General features: G+C 43.1%; 1 protein-coding gene across 1 annotated transcript in view; it reads left to right on the top strand.

Moving 5' to 3' along the window:
* The window catches only part of LOC135895802 (uncharacterized), a 41,316-nt gene that overhangs the window by 2,506 nt on the left and 13,738 nt on the right, over positions 1–25,072 (top strand). The window contains exons 2-17 of the mRNA XM_065423979.2: positions 5,389–5,485; positions 7,179–7,231; positions 7,671–7,767; positions 8,279–8,395; positions 9,492–9,580; positions 10,236–10,381; positions 11,808–11,923; positions 12,002–12,146; positions 12,947–13,107; positions 13,914–14,005; positions 14,309–14,452; positions 15,379–15,541; positions 16,507–16,576; positions 18,304–18,326; positions 20,705–20,880; positions 24,466–24,562. Of these exons, the coding sequence (XP_065280051.1) occupies positions 5,389–5,485; positions 7,179–7,231; positions 7,671–7,767; positions 8,279–8,395; positions 9,492–9,580; positions 10,236–10,381; positions 11,808–11,923; positions 12,002–12,146; positions 12,947–13,107; positions 13,914–14,005; positions 14,309–14,452; positions 15,379–15,541; positions 16,507–16,576; positions 18,304–18,326; positions 20,705–20,880; positions 24,466–24,562 (1,786 nt within the window). The remainder of the gene's footprint in view (positions 1–5,388; positions 5,486–7,178; positions 7,232–7,670; positions 7,768–8,278; positions 8,396–9,491; positions 9,581–10,235; positions 10,382–11,807; positions 11,924–12,001; positions 12,147–12,946; positions 13,108–13,913; positions 14,006–14,308; positions 14,453–15,378; positions 15,542–16,506; positions 16,577–18,303; positions 18,327–20,704; positions 20,881–24,465; positions 24,563–25,072) is intronic.

The following is a 25,072-nucleotide window of genomic DNA, read 5'->3' as shown; positions in this document are numbered from 1 at the left end:
GCCCTGTACAATTTAAAATCTATATGCCAGTGTTTCCGGTTTGTACGCCGTGCCTTTCTTTGAGCACGGTATTTTAGCTTCAATGTTGTTTTCAGTTCAAGAGAAAACCAGCGGGGAAATTTAGAGCGTTTAGTACCTTTTAGTGATATGAAGTTCTTAATTACATCGTGAATAATATTTGTGAATGCCGTGACTTGGTCATTAATAATAATAATAATAATAATAATAATAATAATAATAATAATAATATTTATTGTTGCCATCTTACAATAATCGTACATCAGAAGGCAGGCCCGTCAAAGCCAACGAAGTGGCTTGCGTGACTTGGCCCGGCATGTCGGCAAACAAAGTCAAAATGGCAACATGTACAGAAATGACAAGCTCGTGAAGTTCATCACACAAAATGAAACAGAAAATCAGCTGAAATCAGTGACAAAAGAAATACAAGAAAAGAGAAATGCAGTATTATACATATCTTACAGTGCCTGCAACATTTTTTTCAAGTTTCGTTTCGAAGTTGCAGTAAATATATGATCAGGAAGATCATTGAATATTCTTGGGACATAAGCATACCTACTAGCCTTACCAAATCTTGTGTTGCAGTGCGGTACTACAAAACGCAATGTTTTCCGCAGTGCACGGGGAGCAACATATTCTTGTTTGAAATCAGGGTTCCAAAAATGTCTCACCACAACCGTTTGAGTGAACAAAGTTTGAAATGACGGAAGACCCAGATGTATAAATAAGTTCACATTGTCGGCCGAGGAAGAGTTATAAACAATGGACTTCAACATATTTTTTATAATACTGTCAATTCGACAAAGCCATCGAGATGAGCAAAACCCGAACAGTGTAATGCCATAACGTAACACACTGTATGCTAAGGCGTGCATGATAGTGATTTTTACAGGCATCGGAACAATGGATTTAATATTAAAAAGCAGCGAGGAAACACTTCTGAGCCTGCCGCAAAGATACGTCATGTGATCATTCCATGAGAGGTCACTGTCAAAGAAAACACCAAGGTATTTAATGGAGTTAACATATTCTACAGGGGCACACTGACACGATTGGCAAGTACGACAGTGTAGAAACAAGGGTAAATTTGTAACCGTGGCTTTAAGTGGATTTCTAAAACATAACAGTTTTGTTTTTTCTTTGTTTATTGACAAACAGTTGTTAGCAAACCAGGTCACTGCGTCGTACACACTCTCTTGAAGTAATGCAATTGCTTTTGAGTAACAGATATGTTTAGTTAAAAGGACAGTGTCATCTGCGTACTGAAATATCATACACTTCGAAACAGCTGAAGAAAAGTCATTTATAAATATGTTAAAGAGAAGAGGAGACAATATAGAGCCCTGAGGCACTCCAGCTTTCAAGGGTAGTTTGTTATTTATGAATAACTCGTTGTCTAAAGATATCACCTGCGAGCGGCCGGACAAATAGTTTTTTAGGAACTGGTAAAATGGACCCCTGAAGCCGAGCAGGTATAGTTTTTCAAGCAGGAGTTCGTGGTTCACAGTATCAAAGGCTTTAGAAGTATCGAGAAACAACGCGCATGCAAACATGTTTTGTTCTAAAGCTGTGTTCAATTCATCGGAAAATTCCTCGAGCAGAGCAATGGTGCCCCGTCCCGCGACAAAGCCGAACTGACGACTCGATATAACTGAAAACTTATCTAGAAATGACGTCATAGTTTCTAAGAGAAATTTTTCTATTATTTGTGACATGATAGGCAAGATTGAAATAGGTCGGTAACTGTCCACAATACCTTTCTTTCCTCCTTTAAATAATGGAGATACAATAGCCGTTTTTAATTCCGCCGGCATTGTAGCCGTCTCTAGGAATCCATTAAGTATGACAAGAAGAATACGCGATAGTGCGTTGAAGTTTCGTTGGAGCAAAGATGCCGATATACCGTCTATACCAGCTGGCTTATGTCGCCTAAACCCAGCAACTATTCTTGCGAGTGTGTCGAATGTTATCGTTGGTAAGAACGCGGAAGCCGATAAGATTTTTTCTTTTCCAGAGCGGCCAGCTGGCACCATTGAAGTTGCTCCCGAAGCGCGCGCGAAATGTTGATTAAAGATTGCGGCTGTCTGTGCAAGATCACATGGGAAAGTGTCAGCTAGCTTTGAATTATTAGTGTCTTTCCCGCGTAGGTGATTTATCAGTGACCACGTCTTTGCCGGATTTCGAACGGATAATTGAAACTGACGTTGAAAGTAGCGGCGTTTTGCGCATCGTATAAGGGCGACGACTTTATTCCTTGCGCTTCTGTAGCTAGCGCGAAGCTCAGCATTGTTAGGAGTTCGTTTAAGGCGTTTCCACAGCAAGTCTCGGTAGGCGATTGCATTCATTATATCCACGGTAAGCCAGTTATGATTTCTTCTCTGTTTAGTTAGAACAACTCGAGTGCAGGCTTCTTGAAAGCTGCGTATTTTCGAACTGAATTGTTCATAAATAAACACTGGCACTCCGGAAACAATCAGTGAAGACCAGTCGAACCTGCCAATCATTTCATCCAATTTGCGTTGATCAACAACGATAACGCGCGTCCGCCTATCTGAGCTATTTACTTTCCAACGTTGAGGTGTGTTAAAAAGACGCCTCAAGCTGAAACGACAGACAGTGAAATAGTGGTCTGCTAAGCGTTGCGTAATCACGCATGAATGCAGATCATGATTAGGCGCCCGTGCGGCGATGTGGTCTAAACAAGAATGCGTTATTCGGCCATTCACAATTTCTTCACGTGTGAAGGTGGTGACCATGCTTTCGAGGCCAAAAGCAGAAAGGGCAGATAAATAGTCTGACACTTGAGCTTTACCTGGGCATAATACGTCAATATTTAAATCACCGGTGAGGCAAAACACCTCCTCATAACTGAAACGCTTCAAAACAGTCTCTAATTCTATTATAAAGCGACTAACGCTGTTTGCAGGAGGCCGATAGATCGCTAACAAAGTAAGAGTGGTCTGAAGAAAGCTTACATTTAAACACAGGCATTCAGCATGAGCCAGATCTACATCAATGCATGATACTGTGTACTTTTCATTCACAAAAACTGCAATTCCACCCCCTCGACGGTGTAAACGAGTGATAAATTTTTCACTATAACCTTTTATGGCAAAAAATTGTGTGCTTGATTCGGGAATATTTATTTCGGTTAGCACAAATACATCTACAAAATTTCTGGCATCTTCTGCAATATGTTTAAACTCGTCCCAGTATTTACGTAGACTGCGAATATTTATATTGACCAAAGTAAAGTCTGATTCGGAATTCGGACCGAAGCTGTCCTTAAAAGCTCGAAAGCTCGGAAAATCAAGCAAAACAGACGGATACATATTCATTGGATTTTTTCAACATCCATTTCATTGGTAATGCGAATGAGTGGAGAGACTTCGTCCTTCTTAGCGAAGATTTTGCCTGCTCTCACCCACACGAACTTGTACTTGTGTAGCTTGCCCGCGGCCCGGGCAAGCCAGAACAGATGCCGATTTGCCTTGGTTAGATTGTCATTAAAGTAGAGCTTCGGAAGTACTTTGGATTCACAGAGCTGTCGAAGCTTTCCACGAGCCCTCATCCAGTTTTCTTTCATGTTTACCGTTGAGAAACGAACCAAGACTGTAGGGACAGTGTCTGTTTTGCCAGAAAGTCGGTGGACAGCAACGACGTCAGTATCCACAGAAAATTCGGGTAAATCAATTTTATCAGCCAGATCATGCAGTATTTTTTTCAAGTCTTCCTTATCAGCAACTGGCATGCCACGAATTTCCAAATTTGCCTTTCTGCTGTGCTGTTCAGATTCATTTTGATCGTGCTGCAATCGTTGCAAAATCTCAGCCTGAACACGGACAGTCTCATTTAACTTCTGAATTTCTCTGTCTCTAGTCCTGGCTGCTTCTTCAGACAACTTGAGCTGTTCACGTGTAGTCTCGTACTGCTTTGACAAGAAAGTGACGGCGTCTTCAAGGTCAGAGACGGTCTTCGACAGATTTAAGAATTCGGCTTTCAGAAACAAGAGCGAGTCAACCTTAGAATGCAGTGCCGGTAGTACTTCTAAGCTTTTTTTTACGTCCTTGATTTCCGCAACAAGAGCTAAAATAGCGTCGTTGTTGCCTGCCGCCTGCGCTGAATCCGACTGGGATGAAGAAGGTTGCTTTTTGTTCGCTCTGCAGGTCTTGCATACCCAACCCTCACGTTTCGCCAGTCCCATAGTGTTAAAGGTATTAGGGGCAATACCCGAGCAAGTCTGTCCGAGATGATATGAATATTTGCATTCACAACACGCCATAATACGCCCATCACTAGGCAGACTTTTTTGACAGGCAATACAAAGGCTGTCTTCGGACATCGCAACACGTTATAAGAGCAACGCTTGGCAGTCGGCAGCACTTCACATACAATGGGAAGCAAAAGATTACAAAGGAAAATATACCTGTGGAAGTACAGGCGATCAGTTTAACAGGCCACTGTATCGCTGCCGACTGCGAAGCGGTCTGGGTTGAGTGGGCGTTTTATGCTGAAACGCCGGGTCAGCGTTGCCAGAAGAGCAGAATCCAGGCGATGAAATCAGCCGAGCAGTGTCGGTAGGCGTCGATGGGCGTACTTCTGCCAATCCAGCGGGAAAACCTTCAGCAGGCCAGGTGATCTGTGGAAGTACAGGCGATCAGTTTAACAGGCCACTGTATCGCTGCCGACTGCGAAGCGGTCTGGGTTGAGTGGGCGTTTTATGCTGAAACGCCGGGTCAGCGTTGCCAGAAGAGCAGAATCCAGGCGATGAAATCAGCCGAGCAGTGTCGGTAGGCGTCGATGGGCGTACTTCTGCCAATCCAGCGGGAAAACCTTCAGCAGGCCAGGTGATCTGTGGAAGTACAGGCGATCAGTTTAACAGGCCACTGTATCGCTGCCGACTGCGAAGCGGTCTGGGTTGAGTGGGCGTTTTATGCTGAAACGCCGGGTCAGCGTTGCCAGAAGAGCAGAATCCAGGCGATGAAATCAGCCGAGCAGTGTCGGTAGGCGTCGATGGGCGTACTTCTGCCAATCCAGCGGGAAAACCTTCAGCAGGCCAGGTGATCTGTGGAAGTACAGGCGATCAGTTTAACAGGCCACTGTATCGCTGCCGACTGCCGACTTATAATAATAATAATAATAATAATAATAATAATAATAATAATAATAATAATAATAATAATAATAATAATAATAATAATAATAACAGCCTTCAATGCTTGGCTTACATCAGCGTCCATTGGAAAAAGCGATTTCGTTTTCTTTCCCTACGCGGCAAACCTCCATTTATTGGTCACATAGAAAAATCATGTGCGAGCACTCCTGACAATTTTTTGTTCACTCTTCTTATTGTCAATTCAATCGTTGCAGATATGTTACACGGAATCGGAACTACTGGAAGAACCAAAACGTGCCATCGGAGCCATTCTCGCTCATATTCGGTGCCACGTTAAAGCTTTTCACGAACGTGAGTAGAGACCTAAATGGGTGAAAAAATATAAATGTAGCAACATAACGGACCCAATCATAACAGATTCTGTGAGCATACCAGACAGAACCATTTATTTATTTACATAATTTCAAACAACGTGTGTAGGTGCGGTATGCACGTAGTTAAGAAAGAATAAAATAAAATTATGGGATTTAACGTGCCGAAACCACGATTTATGAGGCACGCCGTAATGAGGGACTCCGGATTGATTTTGAGCACCTGGGGTTCCTTAACGTGCACGTAGTACGTAGTTTAGCAACGCCGTGTGTAGTTTAGAACGAATTAACACACATACGAAAAATGCATGTTTATTTAAACGTGCATTTTTCGTAAGTGTGCACCTTTCTAATCTACGTGCATAACGGACCGACAGAACATTCGGTTTAAAATCTCTCTCTCTCTCACACACACACACACACACACACACACACAGACATATATATATATATATATATATATATATATATATATATATATATATATATATGAACGAGAAGAAAGGGGGTTAACCGAGGGACCCGATAATTATTAGTCATATATAATGAGAAGCCAACAAACACTGACACCAAGTACAACATAGGGGAAATTGCATGTGCTTAATAAATGAAATAAAGTAATGATAAATTAATGGAAATTAAAGTGGATGAAAAAACAACTTGCCGCAGGTGGGAACCGAACCCACAACCTTCGCATGTCGCGTGCGATGCTCTACCAATTGAGCTACCGCGGCGGCGTTTCCCCATCCACTTTCTTGGGTATTTATGTGTACTAGTAGAACCCTGGGAGTGTTATAGCCAGCGCCCCCACTCACAGACCTTGGCGGCGGACGTGGAACGTCTCTTTTGCCGCAGGCGTCACGAGAACGTGATTTGGTAGAGCATCGCACGCGACATGCGAAGGTTGTGGGTTCGGTTCCCACCTGCGGCAAGTTGTTTTTTCATCCACTTTAATTTCCATTAATTTATCATTACTTTATTTCATTTATTAAGCACATGCAATTTCCCCTATGTTGTACTTGGTGTCAGTGTTTGTTGGCTTCTCATTATATATATATATATATATATATATATATATATATATATATATATATATATATATATATATATATATATATATATATATATATATATATATATATATATATATATAAAGAGAGAGAGAGAATTATTTGAGGGAGAGCCGAGGGGGACAGCCTGAGGTAAAAGTCCTGCAGCTTGCTATGCTTTGCTCAAAGGGCAGAGGAGGGTAGAAAAAAAGGGGTATGATGATTGCCGATGAGGGCATGCAGTAGGATGTGAATATATGCACCTTCGCACAGCCCATTCACAGTTGAATCTCAGCAGGAAGGAAGCCGTACGTCATAGAAAATATGCGAGCCCGCTGCTAAAACATAGGTGCATTGCTTTATGATGAAACGATCGGACAGAAAGAATAGAGATGTTAGTTCAACGTGACATGACAAGGTTCCGTTGCAACACTTGAAAGTAAGCATGAGAGCATGAATACGTGGTGAATGTGCTTTCAGGTATGATATTAAAAAGCATACGTAGATAGGATTTTCGCAAGTTCTTTGTTATTTCCCTTGACACGTTCATGTATTGAGTTACAGAAGAATGCCGAGCAGGACAGCAACAGTGCAATTGAGTTCTGAATTTGCTTTATTTTGCAGCCAGTGCACGAGCTCGATTTTGCTAGGTACAAAAAGTACGGAAACCTTTTTGGGTAAGTGTGTTTTCTGTTTCGCATGGTGGTTGCCCGTACATAAGACAGAATATGTCGCGAAAAGCTTATATATTCTCCAGGGAGAGACACACAGACACACAGTCCGCCAGTGTATCTGTGTGTCTCTCCCTTGCGTGTGTCTTTTTAGCGCTCTAAAAAGGATGGTTTTCCAAATCGCACCAACTTGCCCAAGAAGATGTGTTATTATACATTCTTTCTTGCCATGAACGAAATTACTCCGAATTTCGCGATGCCGTAAGGGGTTGCAGTGTCACAAACAAGTGGTTGAAGTTAGTAGCAAAATATAAAGAATCATGGCGTAACCCGAACGAATAGATAAAAAGAAAATCTAAATAATAGGAGGCGATGAATGTTCTAATTTCAGTATCACGTATGCTGACGGCAATGCTTTTTCCTTGCATTTTTTGATAACGCCCAGTGCTTTCGAAATGGGGAAGCCCATCCTGTTCGTAGCGGACCCAAAGCTGGTGAAGCAGGTGCTAGTCGACGACTTCTCGTCCCTGCCTAACCGAAGGGTACGTAAAAATCGAGAATGCTGGCGCGAATGTTTGCTATACCAAAGATTCAAACTCATCTTAAAAAGTTGTGCAGCACAACGTGCCTCGATCGAGTTTAAAGTAACATGCACGGTTTGAGATCAGAGGTAATGTTTTTATATTGCTTCAACTTCACGCACTTATTTAGCCGTGTTTACATATCTGTGTACTCAACTGCACTCAACTGCACTCACGGAAACAGTGACGCTCGTTCATTTCGTGCTTCGGCCGCCTATTTTGTCGAATGATTACGTTGCGATCGACGCGAGAGTAAACGTAGCGAAGGTATTTTCACGAGTCTATTTTTCTGCTGAATTGCGTTTATTGGCGCGTCCAATTATTGCAGCACGCACGTCTCGTGCGAACAATAATAAAGAAAGGAAATACAGCTAAGATAGCGAGAATCGTATACGGTCGTATTTACAGCTATTTAGTGAATGTCTATTTTCTGAGTTTTTGCCCTGCCTCTTTCAATTCTGTCTTGTTACAGACGCTGAGTATCAATGAACCGCTCCTGGACAATATGATGAGCATGGCCCCAGTGGAAGTGTGGCGAAAAGTTCGCTTGGGTTCGGCGCCGGCGTTCTCAACTAATGTGCTGCGAAAAGTGAGATATTTCGATTTTCACACTTTACTGTTCTCAATTTAAGCGGATGTTCTTAAGACGAAGCTTTAGCTAGGGGCCAACTCCGTTTCTCTATTCAAATACAAGGAAATAAACGCAAAAATAAGTATTTTAGACCACCGCTGGACCGATTTGAATGAAGTATATTGAATTTGAGAGAAAATTTAAATTTAGGAACTCTAAGAAACAGAAGGTCGATTTAGAATTGCGATCTTTTTCACAAGAATAACAAAAAATCACTACTACTTATAAAAAAAATAAAGATGGACGACGTTTACATATGTGTACGGCTGCACTGACACCGCAGTTCTGTAAGCTGTATCTGTTAGAGGATCTCAAGCAGACAAATGGGATGTATGAATTCGCAGCTCTCGTGAGATTGTTACAACATTCACGAGAGGTTTGCAATAGTTTGACTCACAAGATAGTGGTATATGTCAGACAGACGTAATTGCACCAATTTCGTACGCGTTGGGTGTGTTATCAGATGCAGTCTACAGAACTGCGATATAGTTTTTTATTGTTATGTTACAGATTTGTAAACTCGAGATCAGTGTTTTGAAATTTCGCAACTTTCAAAAGTTAAAAAAAGTATGTATGAAGTAAATTGTAAATGTGTTTGCCACCATTACCAGATTTTAACTTATTTTGAATGCGACAAGCCTTATCATAATCGACGCAGTGGTTGCTGGAAAAAAAGATTTCTCCGTTTAGCCGGGTATATTTTTTCGGAGCTCTATTTGCGTCGCTCATGTGTATGAAACTGCTGATTGTCACTGGAGAACAGGGACGCCTATAGAATTTTCCTTTCCCGTAACTGTGGTGCTGATGACATCACTCTGACATTACGAAAATAAACGTTGTCAGCGTATTTGGCTTGTTCTATATGAAAAAAATACACATAGGAAACCGTCACAAACTCATTAGGGTGATTATTTCGGGGTTTTCAAACGCGATGCAATCACCTCCGCCCAATCTTATTTACGTTTAAGCAACATATACGTGTATGAGTTCCAAGCAGGCGTGGTAAACTTCAATACCTTTCTTTTGTTCCATTTTTGCTCTTCAATACATACAGATGAATGGCTTGATTGAGGACTGCGCTTTAACGACAACGGAGTACCTTAAGAAAGCAGCGTCTAAAGAAGAGGACATCGATGTGAAACAGTAAGGGTCCCTACTATCTTGCTATTTACGAATGAACATGTTGGTCTGCTGCCGTCTTCTGTGGTCTGATGCCATATCTGTAACGATTCTGAATCGACAAGCCATTTCTTCCTAACATGCTCTGGGTTTATGCGCACACTCTAGGAATTTATATGGACACTTTAGGCGCTTTGGCACCGCCGCCGCCGCCGTGCTGTCCGGGTATCGATGGCTCATGCGTGGCCGCATGAAGCTTCTGCGTCCGCGTGATTGAGCCAAGCGGGCGCACCGCCACGCTTCGCTCAATCGGTTCGATATAGGAGCCAGGGTAGCGTTCTGCCTTTACTTTTTTTGGGGGCATCTGCGTTAGGCCCGAGTAAATGTTTCACGAAAAGAGTAAATTCGGAATTCCTAATGACTACGTTGAAGAATTTTCTGAAATTAGCTAATGTGATATCTGCAGTGAAGTATCAGTTTTTTGTGTGAGATGGCTGCATTCGCTTACTGGGTGTACCGTGAGTACATCATCACTAGAGCTTCAAATGTATTCTACTATATATTAAAAGAGATGCAATCAAAGTGCTGCACGGAGTTCGATGCCACGCATGCATGGCCTATATAGTTCATTTTCACAAGTTAATGGTTATTATGTTTAATTTTGACATATCAAATGCAGGCTATTGTGGGACTACGCGTTGGATCTGATCGCGAAATGTGCCTTCGGCATGAAGCTGGATTCTCATTCGGACCCAACAAACGAGTTTGTCACCCAGTCAAAGCAAGTCCTTTCTCAACGCTTCACCCCACGCTTGTTTGTGATGGGTGAGTCGGTACTTGGTCTTTTAAAAAAAATCTTTGCCATACTGTGAACAGCTGCTTTAATGTCTCATTCGGCACCAATACTGTCCGACGTGCTGACGGCCCAGAACTGAAACCTCCATCGCCACCTTCCCTTCATCCAACAGGCCCTGCATAAGTGCAGGGAGGGTATCCGGAACGCACACACACCTAGTTTTTGTCTTCGCTTCCCCCCCCCCCCCACACACACGCACGCACGCACGCACGCACGCACGCACGCACGCACGCAAGCACGCATGCACTGTTTGTCGCGCACGTCTCCATTTTCTCTTGGCTTGAGTTATCGCCGCGTTCAGAAAAGTAATTTTATTTTCTTAAGTTCTCGCTTTTCACAGTTCTCACATATTTTTAACGTTGTAGCCGTTTCTGTAGATTTCAATCAAGAATTTTAGTGTTTAGCGAAAAACAGAGTGTTGTGCTACAGCGCACAGTAGGATTAAATTTTGAAGCGTACTTATCAGTAAAGGTTCAAACTGTTCCAAGTGCTGCCCCCCCCCCTCTCTACACTTGATCCGTGAGTGGCGTGGTTGTTTTATTGTTCAAGGGAAGGCACACGAATCTACAACCGCAGACTTTTGACTACCGTATCTTGAATCTAGGGATCACTATGACATTACGCTTCCTGTTGTGCACAGCACAATATTATAACGCCCTGGGCAGTCCTGAAGGAGACAGTATAACCAGTTCGATAGTTGTTCTAGAGAACGTACATACCAGAATCATGCTGTGGCAAGAGAGAGAGAGAATGAAGAGGAAAAGCAGGGAGGTTAACCAGATATGAGTCTCCGGTTTGCTACCCTACACTGGGGATGGGGGATAGGGGTTAGAAAGATGACAGAGAGGAAAACGCTAAAGAAAGAAAAACATACGCATACATGGAGACACACACACAAAAGGCGTTCAAGTTAAAGTCGTTCACACAGGCCGGTAGATCGCAAAAAGCGCAATAGCGCTTGCACGGCCTTCTTGTGTGACGGTAGGTCCTTTCGATGTTGTAGAATTCTTTTTTTCGGATAGCGGTTGGTCGTCCAGTTGGTCAAGTTCGTGGCGAAGACATGCCCTCTGTGGACTGTACTGCGGGCAGGCGCACAGAATATGGCCAATTGATTCTTCATCGCCGAAGTGGTCACAGGTTGGGCTGTCGGTCATCCCTATGCGGAATGCATAGGCTTTGGTAAAGGCAACGCTCAACCAAAGTCGATATAAAAGCGTGGCGTCTCTACGGCGAAGCTGTGATGGCGCTCAAGGCTTAGTGTGGGATCAAGGGAGTACAGTCGCGTATTTCTTAAATGTGGCTCATTCCATTGCGACGCGGTGCACTGCCGAGAAAGCTGTGGAAAATTTATTCTACAGGGCAATTAAATAGAATTTTTCTCTTCTTGCTATCCAGTTGTTTTTCCAGCCATGGCAAAAAGGCTTCGCATCGCGCCAATGAAGCCAGACGTAATCGCTTTCTTCAGAAATCTTTGCCAGAACACAATGAAAGCCAATAGAGACGCCAAAATGGTGAGAACGCTTTAACGCGCATCTTTAACTGTAATTGATTATCTTCATTTTGTCTATTCTCGCGTATTCCATGTTCAGGACCATGAAAACTTTCTGCAATTGCTGATTGACGGAAAGACAGGACAACTTCACGCGGATCAAGAAAAAGCTTTTGAAAGGGATCATCGGCTGTTCGACATCAGTTCTGATATCAAGGCAGATGATCCATCATCCTTGGAAATAAGTATGGGAATTTCTTATTATATGTTTAGCTGCACCTTATTCTGCTGACTTGCATTTCTAATGACAATAGTCTGTCAGAGTCATTACGTTCGCATTTACTCCGCAAGGGGCAATCTCTGCAAATGGCAGTGAAAATTTATGTGCTGATTGTTGAAATATTTGTGAACGCTCAATTGCGGTTAGGTATGATGACAATAATTAATTGAAACCCTTGTCTACACTTAGCTAGGGTAACTATAATTCATAGAATAATTCATGAGAAAATAACTTACAGAGGATGAAAGACCCGTTAAAGCTTAGTCATAGTGAGAAATGCGATGTTCGGTCGACAAGAGTTCACGTGTAAAGGACGATTATAGATTTAGGTGTTACTACTTGTTCCGTATGCGTACATTTCTCATGGTGAGCACAGATATTACAAGCACTGTTTCCTTGGCGCTTCGTTTTCTTTCTTTCTTTCTTTCTTTCTTTCTTTCTTTCTTTCTTTCTTTCTTTCTTTCTTTCTTTCTTTCTTTCTTTCTTTCTTTCTTTCTTTCTTTCTTTCTTTCTTTCTTTCTTTCTTTCTTTCTTTTGTATTTTTGCACTATGATGTTAGGTCACGAAAAACGTCTTTGCAGTTTTAACCAAAGATTCTGTATCCTCACTTGATCTTCGTAGGGATGTTTCAAAACAATATCACAAGAAAATGCTCGCTAGACAAATGTGTATGCAAGCTTGCAGTGTTCTATGAGTAGCGAAACCTTGGCACCAACTGTCTATATCGGATGCACGGATGTATATAAGGCTACCTTGTTCTTGCAGAGTTAACGGAAGACGAAGCCATGGCGCAATGTATACTGTTCTTCCTGGCCGGTCAACAGAAGGCTTCGACCTCAATAGCCTGTGCCCTTTACCTGCTGGCCATTCATCCGGAAGTACAAGATAGGCTGAGGAAAGAAGTCGATGAATGTTGTATGGTCCATGTATGTGAAGCAGTTTGACATTGATTTCGTTATTGCCGTAAGCGTGGTTAGATGTGTATGCCAGAAAGCATTGTATACTCAAACTGTTGTGGGCAAAACGTTAGTGCAAGTGATAATCGGTTAAATAGCACGAGATAGTGAGGTTTATTCTCTCTGTATTAATCAAGGGTGGCCTTGACACGACTTTCTACGTTTTGAGGTTGTTCTTGTAGCGCAAAAAACACGAGGACGTAGAAAAGAAAACAGACACAAACAAGCACGTTTTTCTTATAGCATGAACGCACTCACTAAGCCAGTTTTACAGAAAATCTGCATTTAAAACGTACATTAATGTCTACAACTGTGCGTGACAATCAAACAAAAACTATTAAGACTGGAGGGCGTAACAGACCGATTATGTACGGGCACTATAAGGTTATATGTAAATGGCACGCGCGTGTCCACCCGGGACGTTTGCCCGCAAGCATAAATAGAAATGTGATACAGTACTCCGTGGTACGTTTACAACATAAATAATGCGTAATAAAACGTAACAGTAATGCAAGAACCCTGCAGCAGCAGGTTATAGTGAAGCGACAGTTGATAACTATGAGAGCACGTCGCAGGTTTGGTTCGTGAATCATTACGCCCAGAAATCGGAAATGACGCCTGTGACAGTAACAACCCTTATCATCTAGACAGACGTTCGTCGTACTCACAGGAATCATTATAAAAAAAAATATTTGTGTTCCAGGAATGCATACAAACCTGCTGCTTTTAGTGTGTTTTTTTTTCTCAAATATGTGCGCTGTATTACTCCTTCCCAGGGGGATCGCCCTAGCCTGGATGCGATCACGAAGCTGAAGTATCTTCACTGCGTTGTCTCGGAGACTCTGCGCTTGCACCCGCCGGTATCGCGGTAATATTGCTGTCCATTATTTAACTCTGATATCTGCTTGACTCAATCCACTCTGAGACAAATTCTGAGAAAGTCCTACTAGAAGAGATCATGCATAGTTGAGATCGCTGCCCTTTTCAGATGGAAAGAAAATGAAAATAGTATCTGTAGCACTATTTAGATATGTTGTACCATTCGCCACACATTCCTTAAATTCACAAAGAAACAAACAAACGAGCAAACAAAGAAAAAGGGTTCGTTGACGACTAAAATCACTGTCATTGACGAGCATATTCCGATATGGTTGTTGCTTCTTCATTGCAGACTGGAGCGATCGCCTTGTGAAGACTACATTATCGGAGACACCGGAGTGAAAGTGACAAAAAGTGACATCGTCGCAGTTCCCGTCTATGCCATGCAGCACGACCCGCAGTACTTTCCCGAGCCGTTCACCTTTGACCCAGAAAGGTTAAGAGACACTTTTGCATAATCAGAGTCCCTTTCAAACTTATCATGCATGTTATTGTGCCATTTGGTGAACAGAGGTCACGAAGGACCACAAGCTGTTGTAAATGTTTCTTTCCTCTGCACTGCGAAACTTCTTTGTGTTTCTGCTCTCAGCCATAGTCTCATGTCTTGCCTGTAGAGGGCCAGGCGCGGTGCTGGTATCTCCAGCCGCAGCTGTGGCTGTGTGTATCGTCACCTCTGCGAAGAAGTATGTTGATCTCGTAGTAACTGTTGTACGCAGGTTAATGATTGAAAATAAAGAAAACCTTCCTCATTGATCCGGGAGATGTTTTAATGAGCGAATATGTTTTCGCTGTAAAGAGGGACAGGGAGTGGGAGGATAAAGTATGAATTAGTGTATTCTGAAGTGAAGGATGCGTTACAAGAAGCAGAATTCAGACTACGAGTAAGAGCCCAGACTATCTGGCATCAGTCTGGCGTGACGTCATGACCGTGTGACGGTCATCTACGCTACATGCTGGTCAGAGTCATTACTTGTAACGCTATTTCCCGATGACGGTACTTTTCTTGGAGGTAAATCTTGTGCCTGGTTCTGGTAAAAGTTGCTTTAATATTATCGTGAGCTGAGCACATAAACCTGCACGCGCATATAACTTAATACGCATGACTATTGCATTTTTCAGTCAAAGACTATGAGCAAAAGAGCGTGCAATCGGAGGGGAGCACACAGCGTTACGTGGTCTCACTTCTTTCGTGTGTTGTTCTTAGTCGAAGGCTGCACGCTGCAATAAACGTCGCTGGGAATAACTAAAAAAAGAAACAAATTTTCGCTTCCTGCACTTGATTTTTAACAGCTGAAATATTTAACAGCCATAATCATGCACGACCAGTCGTCGCATAGAGCTTCTATGTGGATGTTGTTGCAGGTTCAACGACGAGAACGTGGGTTCTATTCAGCCGTACACTTACTTGCCCTTCGGTGCTGGACCACGAAATTGTATTGGCATAAGCTTCACCCTGCAGGCGATGAAGCTGTCCATCTTTCACACAATTCGCAATGTGCAAGTGGTGCGGACTGAAAAGACCAAAGTAAGCACCGCCTCTTTGTTCCTTTATATTAGAAACTACCTGCTGGAATAACAGTGCCGTAAAATTTCATTATTGTCTTTCGTTGAGAATTCTGGACCGTCAGCACGACATAGTGAAACACTCTGAAACATTCTCGATATTTGTATGCAGTTTTTTTTTGTTGATATACCTCACGCAAGCATAACACCAACTTGAGCACCTTACATGTATGCAGCTTGCGTGTAGGTCAGTTCATACACGGTAGACCAAATCGCCGACTTATTGTGCGAGCCAAGAATGAGGTTTGCCAGTTGTAACTAATCGCGTGTCGAAAACTCCATCTACGGCGCCAATATGCGCCGCGTGATTCGGTGACACCCAGCTCTGTCACGTTCTGTCAGAGAAATCAGTCGGGAACGCTGTCCGTATATACGACCCCAACGGCCGCACTAACGGCCACATATGCCGGAATTTCATCAACGTGATTTTATCTCTTCATTTATGATCGCATTCATCTGGAATAGCCTGCACGTTATAGATGTACCACCAAAGAAACCACTCCAGTTTTAATAACAGAACATATCTCTCTCTGTCTCAACGAGATTTATCTTCAACGCACCGTAATTCCGGCTAGCATGAAGCATAAAGCTTTCCTTATTTTGTTTTCTTGTGTGTCTTTCAGCTATGAAATGTGAGTTGGCGTGAAAAGTGAAAATCTGAGCAAATCTGAATATCAGCATTTGAGCTGATATTTTAATCACCCCCTATTGTATTGTAGTTTTTCAGCCGTTTTATCATCACTTTTTGCTGTCACCCCCGTAATTATTATGTAGCGATTATGATACATGGCTTCGCAATTATTGTGCGCGTGCTCCACAAGCATAGATATCTACGAGGACATAGATATATTTGCTTTCTACAATGGTTGCAGTTCAGTAATCAGAAGCAATGATTTGTTTTAAATGAAAGACTGTTCTTGTTTTCAGGTTCCTCTGGTGTTCCAAAATGGGTTCAGGCCTCTGACGGCTGAGGATGTCACGCTGGGAATCAGGAGACGTCCGTAGCGAGACAGGCTGGTGTTTTGTTCGTCTCGCCTTCATCTCAGTGGAAACAAGGGCAATCAAAAGAGCATCGCTGCAGATGGGTCGACTGCTTGCGAATAATGTGTTTTCCCTTACATTTATGGTGCTCTATGTTATCGCACTATCTTGTGAAATGTGCGACCGTGCATACTCCATTCCGTCGTTGTGAAAATAAACCATTCAGATGTATCACCGAGCTGTCTGATCCTGCACGCAAGAGGGAGAGCGAGTAAAATCAGTGGAAAGAGAAGGCTGTTAACCAGCAGATATCGTTGGTTTGCTACTCTACTGGGGAAGGGGAATGGGGGCATGTAGGAAAGAAAGAACAGAGAAAAGGAAGCAAGCGAAGGAATGAAATGAACGATGCAGAACTGTCTATGTTGGCGCTGTCACACAGTCTGTGACGGCGCCACACAGTCATACACAGTATGTGCATGTCCTACTGAGAAATAAAGCATCCCACAGTGCACAGCCACAATTTGTCGCACAACCCGGTGTTTCTAGGAAACGTAGCAGCGCAAGCGACTTGCGCTGCCGTCCGGATGGGTCAGTGTTCAAGAATTTTTATTTTCTGTGAGTGGGCGCTCGCTGACAGCGCTGTGAGTGTCGCTCCTTGCTGGTTGAAGCGAGGCCATTCGCCGAGAATGTGCGCGAACGCTTCACTGCTGCTGCGAAATTCACAAAGAGGGCTATTGACAATCGCAATGAGAAAAGTGTATACGCATTTGAAAATGCTACTCCAAGTCATAGACGGGCTAAAAGGTTGGAATCACGTCGTGAGAGGTCGGACAGAATACGAAGTTGTAACTTAGCGTTCAATGTACGAAGACGTGTGCTTGTAGATTCGGATAAGTCCACTGGTCCAATGTTAGGTGACGTGCCAGCGCGCGAACAATTTTTTTTTTTGCTGCGTGCATCTCGATGGAAACATAGCTAACGTCGTTATGGGAAGATCGGACATTGGGATGGAAATTTGGGCATGTTGGTATTGTATATATACGTAATAGGCGCGACAATGACGACACAGTCTAAGGGCTTTGCATGTGTCGATCAATATGTGCGTCGCTTTCGCGCCTGTTAAATAGAGCGACAGATCGAGCAGATGCGTCCGCTTGATCGTTTACGTGGATGCCGCAGTGACTAGGCAAACACCGAAATATTATCGGGCGTTCTTTGTCAATTGCTCTATGGTGGACTTGACGGATTTCGACGACGAGCTGCTCATGTGATCCGTGACGTAGAGCCGAGGGTAAAACCTGGAGGGTAAAACCTGGGCTTTGGAATCACAGAATTATCATTAGCCACGGATGGGGTGGCTACTCAATAATGATATAGAGAACTGCATGGAGGGCTACCAGTTCAACAGGTGTTGTTGATGTTAGGTGAGACGTTCTGAGCTGTATTTTCACACATCTTGTCGGAAACCTCCACCACGGCAGCTGAACTCGTAGTCGTGACTGAGCCATCTGTGTAAACATGTAGGCAGCCATTGTGAACCTCATATGACAGTCGCACTATGGCCTATTTGAGGGCCATCGATGACATCTTAGATTTATTCGTGGTACTCGGTATAGTTCGCTGCACTTCAGTTCGGCGCAGACGCCATAAAAGCGAGGATGGTCTTGCTGCCGGCATCTAAGTAGTTTGAAGACAATTTCGAGCAGTTATATCACTGAAACTCGCCTGTGGTCTTTCTCCTAGTAAAGAGACAAGATGATGGGAAGGTAACCGTGCAACGTGTTGAATATGCGCCTTGAGAAACATCCAATGCCCAAAATGCGTATACAGTTATAACGACTCGTATTGCCCGAATTTTATGTACTAATTTCAATTCACTTCAAGTGCATTCTTATTTGGAATATAATTAAAGCGTGAGAAGCTATCGAACCACAACAAGTATAGAGTCAGTGAGCGGTCGAGTACAATAAAAATATTTCATAATGTGTTATCGTATCAAGAAACTAAAAGCATTCACAAACAGTAGGTTGAAAAAGGCGCTCTCACTGTCTGTATCACATTATATGGGGTAGTCGTAGCCCGAGAAACCAGTGATCCTCATAATGCTTACATTTTACCGCAATCAACTTAATGAGCAGAAATACATTTCTTCTACTTTGCTCATATAGATGAGTTATAGCCCTACACCTGATATGTACTGCTAGGACGCTGTAACAGTCTAGGATTACAATATCCCCGAGCGTATTTCTCTGCCACGTAGTTTTATCCTCTGCTAGATTATGCTACAGCATTCATCATGCTTGGCTAAACTGAACTTCTGTGAATGAAGTCGACATATATTTCTCCGTGCTTCTCTTTCTTTTCCTTTCTCTGGGCGATGGAGAGGGGGGGGGAGAGGGTGGTGCTTTCGAAAACATGGAATCGTATGTGGTGCATGCACCTTTTTTATCACCGCTACTCCGTGTTCTTCGTTTGCATACACATACATGTTTCATGTCGTGAGAGCGCGGTATTAGCCTCTGAAGATATGAAGCTTTCGGGAAACTCGGTGGCAGCGGCTTTCATTGTTTCGTTGATACGAAATCAAAGTGAACGAGTCGAATCAGAAGTTCGACCTGACTCAGCCCGACGTGACCACGTTTACGTGCATCTTCAACCCATCCTTTACAGGCGGGTGGGCAGAACTAGCATCGATGATAGCTCGGCCCGACCTGCTAACGTTTACATGGTGTCAGCGACCGGTTTTCGGCCCGACACGCCAACTCGACCCGATCTTGTCAGGTTCGTGTAAGCGCAGCTTATGATCCACCTGACAACATACCGATGCTACCGTGCGCGACCTTGTATTTTCCGTTCGAAAGAAGCTGACGCCTGACAAAAAAAAAAAGAAAGTCGTGTTGGTCACTTCGACGCCAGAGAGCGACGTGAGCCCATAATGGTCGCTCGTCAACAAGCACGCCCCCCTGCGCAGCGTGTTCGCGTGCGGGCAATGAGCTCAAGGGCGAGTGTTAAGCAGTCGTTTGCTCTTCCTCTGCCCTCTCTCCCTCTTCTCTGTCTGCGCTTCCGTTACTTGCATTAAGTATCTTTGCGGCTCGCATCTCCTCGCCATTTTTTTTAATTTTTTTTTTGCCCGATTGCTGTTTGCTCCTAATGGAAGGGCAGCCGAGCGCTGCACAACCGGTTCTATATGTCCTTCGCCGTCATGGAGCGGCAGTAGCCAGTTCTCAGGTGGCTACAACTGCGCCTTATATCGATGCGGGATGTATGCATAATGTCCACTTTGTCCAGTTTCTAACGCGTATTTCAGTCGCCTCTTTTCTAGCTTTGAAATAATGTAGCTTTTTGCGTCGCTATCTGCACGCCTTTTGCATCGCATTGTAACACTCCAGTTTTTTCATCTCCTTTTCAGACAGGTATCGTAGGGAATGATTACTCCATTAGTTTGGTGGACTACAGTATTCATATAAATGAAAATTTCCTTTCTTATTATGCGGTACTTAGGAGATGTCTGTGCCCTGAAGTAGGATTGCCGCTCCTTTTCTAATGGAACTGCCTATAATAGAATGCAACAGGAACAGAAAAATCGCCTTAAACACGCTACTAGCTCTGTGTTAACCCTCATAATTAGGTCAAACACGCTCAAACTTAAAAGTGGAATAACAAAAATACACTAAAGCCAGCTCACAAAAACTGTCACTAAAACAGCAAAATATTTAAGTCCGCTTATATAAATACACTAATGCTGCGTTAACGTGTTATTCCGGTGCCGCAAGATTGTCACGGCGTCCGAAACAGTTTCAATGCTCGATGCGCAACGTTTGATATGTGTCGCTTAGTGTGCCGTCGCTCCGGCGTATATAATGGCATCGAAACGACGCAACTTAGCTGCCTCGCGGCCATGAAACGAGGGCGAGGCCGGCCGAGTGTCGTCTCCCTTCTATCCTCTCTCTTCCGTTTTTTTTTTTCGCTCGCTGTAGATAGCAACAGCCCGCGTCGTTCACTTCAGAAAGGAATTTGCCCGTACAACTCAGTTGCGACGTGGGTGGTGCAGAATGGATACGTAGTAGATTTAGTGTGTGCGGCAAAGGAGTGATCAAGAAACGTTGCTCCTGAAGCTATGTGGACGCACCGCTGCTGAGTGCAGACGTTAGCGCCCTTCGACCGAGGGGACGAGGCACCCACTGCCGCGAGAAGCCTTGTCAACCCGCCTACAGGCCCACTGCTGAAGCTCAAGTGTATCAGCGGTTGCCGTATGGAGTTGTTCCTCGGACTGACGGAATGGGCGGTCCTAGCGGGGACAGTTTGTGTTCTGATTTACCTGTGAGTGCACACCTTTGTTTGCCTAAATGTTAACTCTTTGAGACGCTGTCTACACAATTGTGCACAGCAGGAGAGTGCATCAATAGCAAAAGCATTGATGAAAGTAATGGTATTTAAAATGTGTTTTATACATCTTGAAACACTTATTATTGGAACTGTGCTGCAATTTTGAATAACGTGCAGAATGCTTTACCAAAGTGGGTGGGAAGGTAGACGGCTGGGTGTTTTTACTCTGTGTCAGTATGTTGTATGTAGCGGGTTCACTTCTTTGATTGTTTTTTACAATGTCATGCACCAGGCATAATTTTCAAGTGGCTGATAAGGGCTTTTCAAGCTTTTCAAAACACGAAATAATACATGTTGTCATATTTTGTGTTCCTGTAGTGAGTTTTCGCATGGAGTTGAAATTTTGTAAACTTGACAAAATTCGCTAAACAATTGAAAATTCTTAATATTTTCTGTAGCTGTACACTTTCTACGATCCTGAAGATGCAAGAGATGTGGTGAAAGCAACTTTTCAATCAACGGGATAAAGTGGCATCTGAAAGGGTTAAGAACACTTGGAGCTGTACGAATGTAATCAGGCTCCGGGTGAGCCCGGTATAATCTAATTCAGGAGAGCTTAAGGCAGCTGTCACTGTTAGCAGCGTTTGTATTTTTCACATAAACGCTTCATTCGCGAGTTCGAGAGGAGAAGCTATATACCGGGAATAGTGCACCGTCATAAGTCTGCATCTTTTTCGTAAATGCCCTCTATTGCGCAAAAATCGATACGAGCACTTATAGCATAGCAGTAGGTATTTGTGCGAATTTGGCAGACCACCTCTTTGTTTTAAGGAACTTAAACATTATACGTGTAAGGAGGGCACAACAGTAAAAGACGTCAATCTGTTTGGTTTATTTTTATGCATTGGTTTACTTGTCATACCCTCAGTGCCAGAGGCATTATAGAGGGGTAGTGATACAATATTTGGCACATAGTAAACAACAAATGCAGTAATAAAAGAACAAAGAAAAAAAAAACAACAATGTGAAATACAAAAGTTTCTTACTACACAGTATTTCATGTGCCATGAAAAACAAGCAGAAAAATGCAAAACCTCTTTAGTTATACAATGTTTGTTAAAGTTTCACCAAAAAGAGCGTTATCACTTATAGTCACAATATCAGCAGCAAGGTGGTCTCAGTATATAGACATGCGAGGCAGAAAAGGCTGAAAAAAAGAAATGGCTTGTGTGACATACATCAGTCCTAACTTTATGACAGTAATCAGTACGATGCAATACATAATGTGGTCTTTTAGAGAGCTGTGCATGTAAAGTAGGATGCTTATAAAGCCTGTGAAAAGTGCTAAACGTGCAATCTTGCGGCGAAAAGACGGAAACCCAAGGTCAAGATTAAATTCCATCGGGGCGATGCTCGCGGTTCTATGATAATTAGAAAAGATAAAATGAAAAGTGTTATTTGGAACAAGTTTTAAGGCGGTAATTAGATTACCATGTCTGGTATCCCACACGGATGCAGCATATTCTAATTTAGGCTGTATTAAAGTTTTATGCAATAGGGGTTTTAGATCAGATGGAGCTCTAGAAAAGTTACAGAGCAGATACCCTAACATACGGTCAATGTTAATAACGTACTCGAGGTGAATTGGGTTTGGCGTCATATGGACACCCAGATATTTGTAATAGTTGTCTGCTGCAAGAGGAACGTTATTTATGTAGTAAAGCGTTGCCTGAAAGCGTTTTTTCAGCCGTACCGTGCTCGTGGGCACGTCACAGATCACGTAACTTTATTTTATTCGTTTTCAAATGCTGGCGAATGTGCGCGCCTGCTGATTTTACCGACAGAGGGTGCTACATAGGTAAATCTCATGCGGTGTAGAGATAAATTTAAGCTAGATTCTCATAAACTCCAGTTCAATCTTTATACTTGCCTCTCTCACCCTTATTTCCATGCGGCAATGAAGTAATACTATAGTATGCGTGTGCACGGTCGCGCGAACATCAACTCAAGAATTCCAGATTGTCTGAACAGATTTCAGGTTGAGTGCTAGAGGACTTTTGTTCACTGCATTGAAACGAGCCAGTGACACGCCATCGCGATGCGTGCGACATGATCAAGCCATCAAATTATGAAATTAATGTCGTCTTATGTACCCCAGTCACGTGGCACACGTTAGGTAGACATCGATCCCGATCGGGACTCCTTTATTCCTCTATAAATTGTTGGATTCGTTAGCTCCGGCCTTTTTTAGTAGCAACATCAGTTGAACTTGCAAGTTTTTTTATTGCGCTTGCGAACAGCATTGGGAATCATTCAGACATACATAACGGCCCAATTGTAGGTAGACTAAGTGAGCCGTTTGATTGATGAGCATGTAGGAGCAGTGCAGAACCCGGTGCGAAGGTGCCACTTGTGCAATCGGCTGCCTAGTTGTCAGTCACTGAATACCTGCCGTTCGCCCTGTTTCGTTTCACGCTGGTGACACTTCTTGGTCATTCTGTAAGACTCACTAGACAGAGAAGCATGAAGAAACACTTGAGAAAGGACAGCAGCGAACGTCCATTAAGAACGCGCGACACAAAGGCGTGTTCTGTGTCCATGTACTTTATGTCGACAGGTTGATTGTTATAACACAATAATTCACCTAAATTCCGGACACAAAGGAAGTTTACAAATAACGACTTTATTCAACCTCAATCACTTAACGCGGTATATGTGTTTCAATTTAGGGTCGTCGCGTATGCATTATATAAAAAGAATGTTGAGTAAATCTACCATGACAATTTTGTAAAAAGTATTTCCATGTAAACTCAGACTACTCAAGCAATGTTACAAGTAACACTTGTCGTTCCTGATTACGTTCACTCTGGCGTCTATAAAGGTAAATGTTTCAGAGCTCATTTCACAACTAGATCTACCATGATAAGCATACACTTACAAGAACGGTCATTCAAGCATCCACCTTTACGTGGGAGCAGCGGCCCATTTTTACAGCCACCTCTTATATGTGTGACATTTGGTACTTGGGAGCAACACCGTCCTTTGCGAAACACTTGCTAACTTTGGTAATGAGATATTCTTTACTTGAAGTGCTGAATAGATTGCTTCACGCACTTATTTGTGTACACGCGTTCGCATGAACGTATACAGACGAGGAAATTTGCAATACTTTATTTTTATATGTTCCCAACAAACTTCTCTCCTCTCCAATGTAAATGATATAACATCGGCATATAATGAAAATGCATGTTTGGAGACATACCTGCAGCTTTGCTAAACACGTGAAGCGAGGCTGATCACCCCTTTGTCGACCTTTAGGGGATTGGGTTATGAAGTCCAAACAATGCAGAAGTTCACAAAAAGATGTAGGTTCGAACTGAACAGCAGAGGTAGAACAAGGAATGTCGTTGAAGCCAACGTTTCGGCAAGCAGACTTCATCAGAGCAATGAAGACAAGGCCTGATGGAGGCAAGTACCTTGTCTAAACGCTGGCTCAAACGACGTTCCCTGCTCGACCACTGTCTCGAGTAACTAACGAGTAATCGTCAGTAGCCTTCATCTCGTATTTGAACTTTGCAGGTACGTGTCATGGAATCGAAACTACTGGAAAAACCAGAATGTCGTGTCGGAACCATTTTCCTTTCCGTTTGGCGCCAGTTTGAAATTGTTTCTCAGGGTAAGCATATGGCACTTAGAGTTTAGCGCGTAGAAATTTACCCCTGAACAGTAGTGCCTTTGCACTAAGAGGTGCGTATAGCTGTATCGTTTTCTACAACTCGTGCTGATGGCATGCAGAATTGATTGGGCGTTAATTGGCCTTGCTGTATAAGTACCCGATGCGTACGTGTGAAATATAGTATACGAGCAGACTGCGATGCCTCACTCATATATTATGGACTGGGTGGGACGGTCTCTACGCGATTTGTCGAGAGTGCAGCTCCAGTCGCGTGTGTAATATTTTTTTATCCTCAGTATGAATGAATGACACTTTTTAAAGCAATAGGTTTATTTCTGTACGGAACAAGACAATTTTTTAGTGATACAAAGGATTTAAATTGGTTTGCTTGATGCTTATGTCAAGCGGTAGCGAAAGTAATTCCAGCAAAGCAGGTGAAAAAGCCCACCCAGAAAAATGGGCACCTGTTGTAGTTTTTAAGCTCTATTCCCATAAAGCAGCAATTAGTGT

The sequence above is a fragment of the Dermacentor albipictus genome, chromosome 4 (genome assembly GCF_038994185.2).
Source record: "Dermacentor albipictus isolate Rhodes 1998 colony chromosome 4, USDA_Dalb.pri_finalv2, whole genome shotgun sequence".
In the NCBI taxonomy this organism is placed as follows: Eukaryota; Metazoa; Arthropoda; class Arachnida; order Ixodida; family Ixodidae; genus Dermacentor; species Dermacentor albipictus.
Note: the sequence above shows the minus strand (reverse complement) of the source record. Positions and strands in the feature narration are given on the sequence as shown.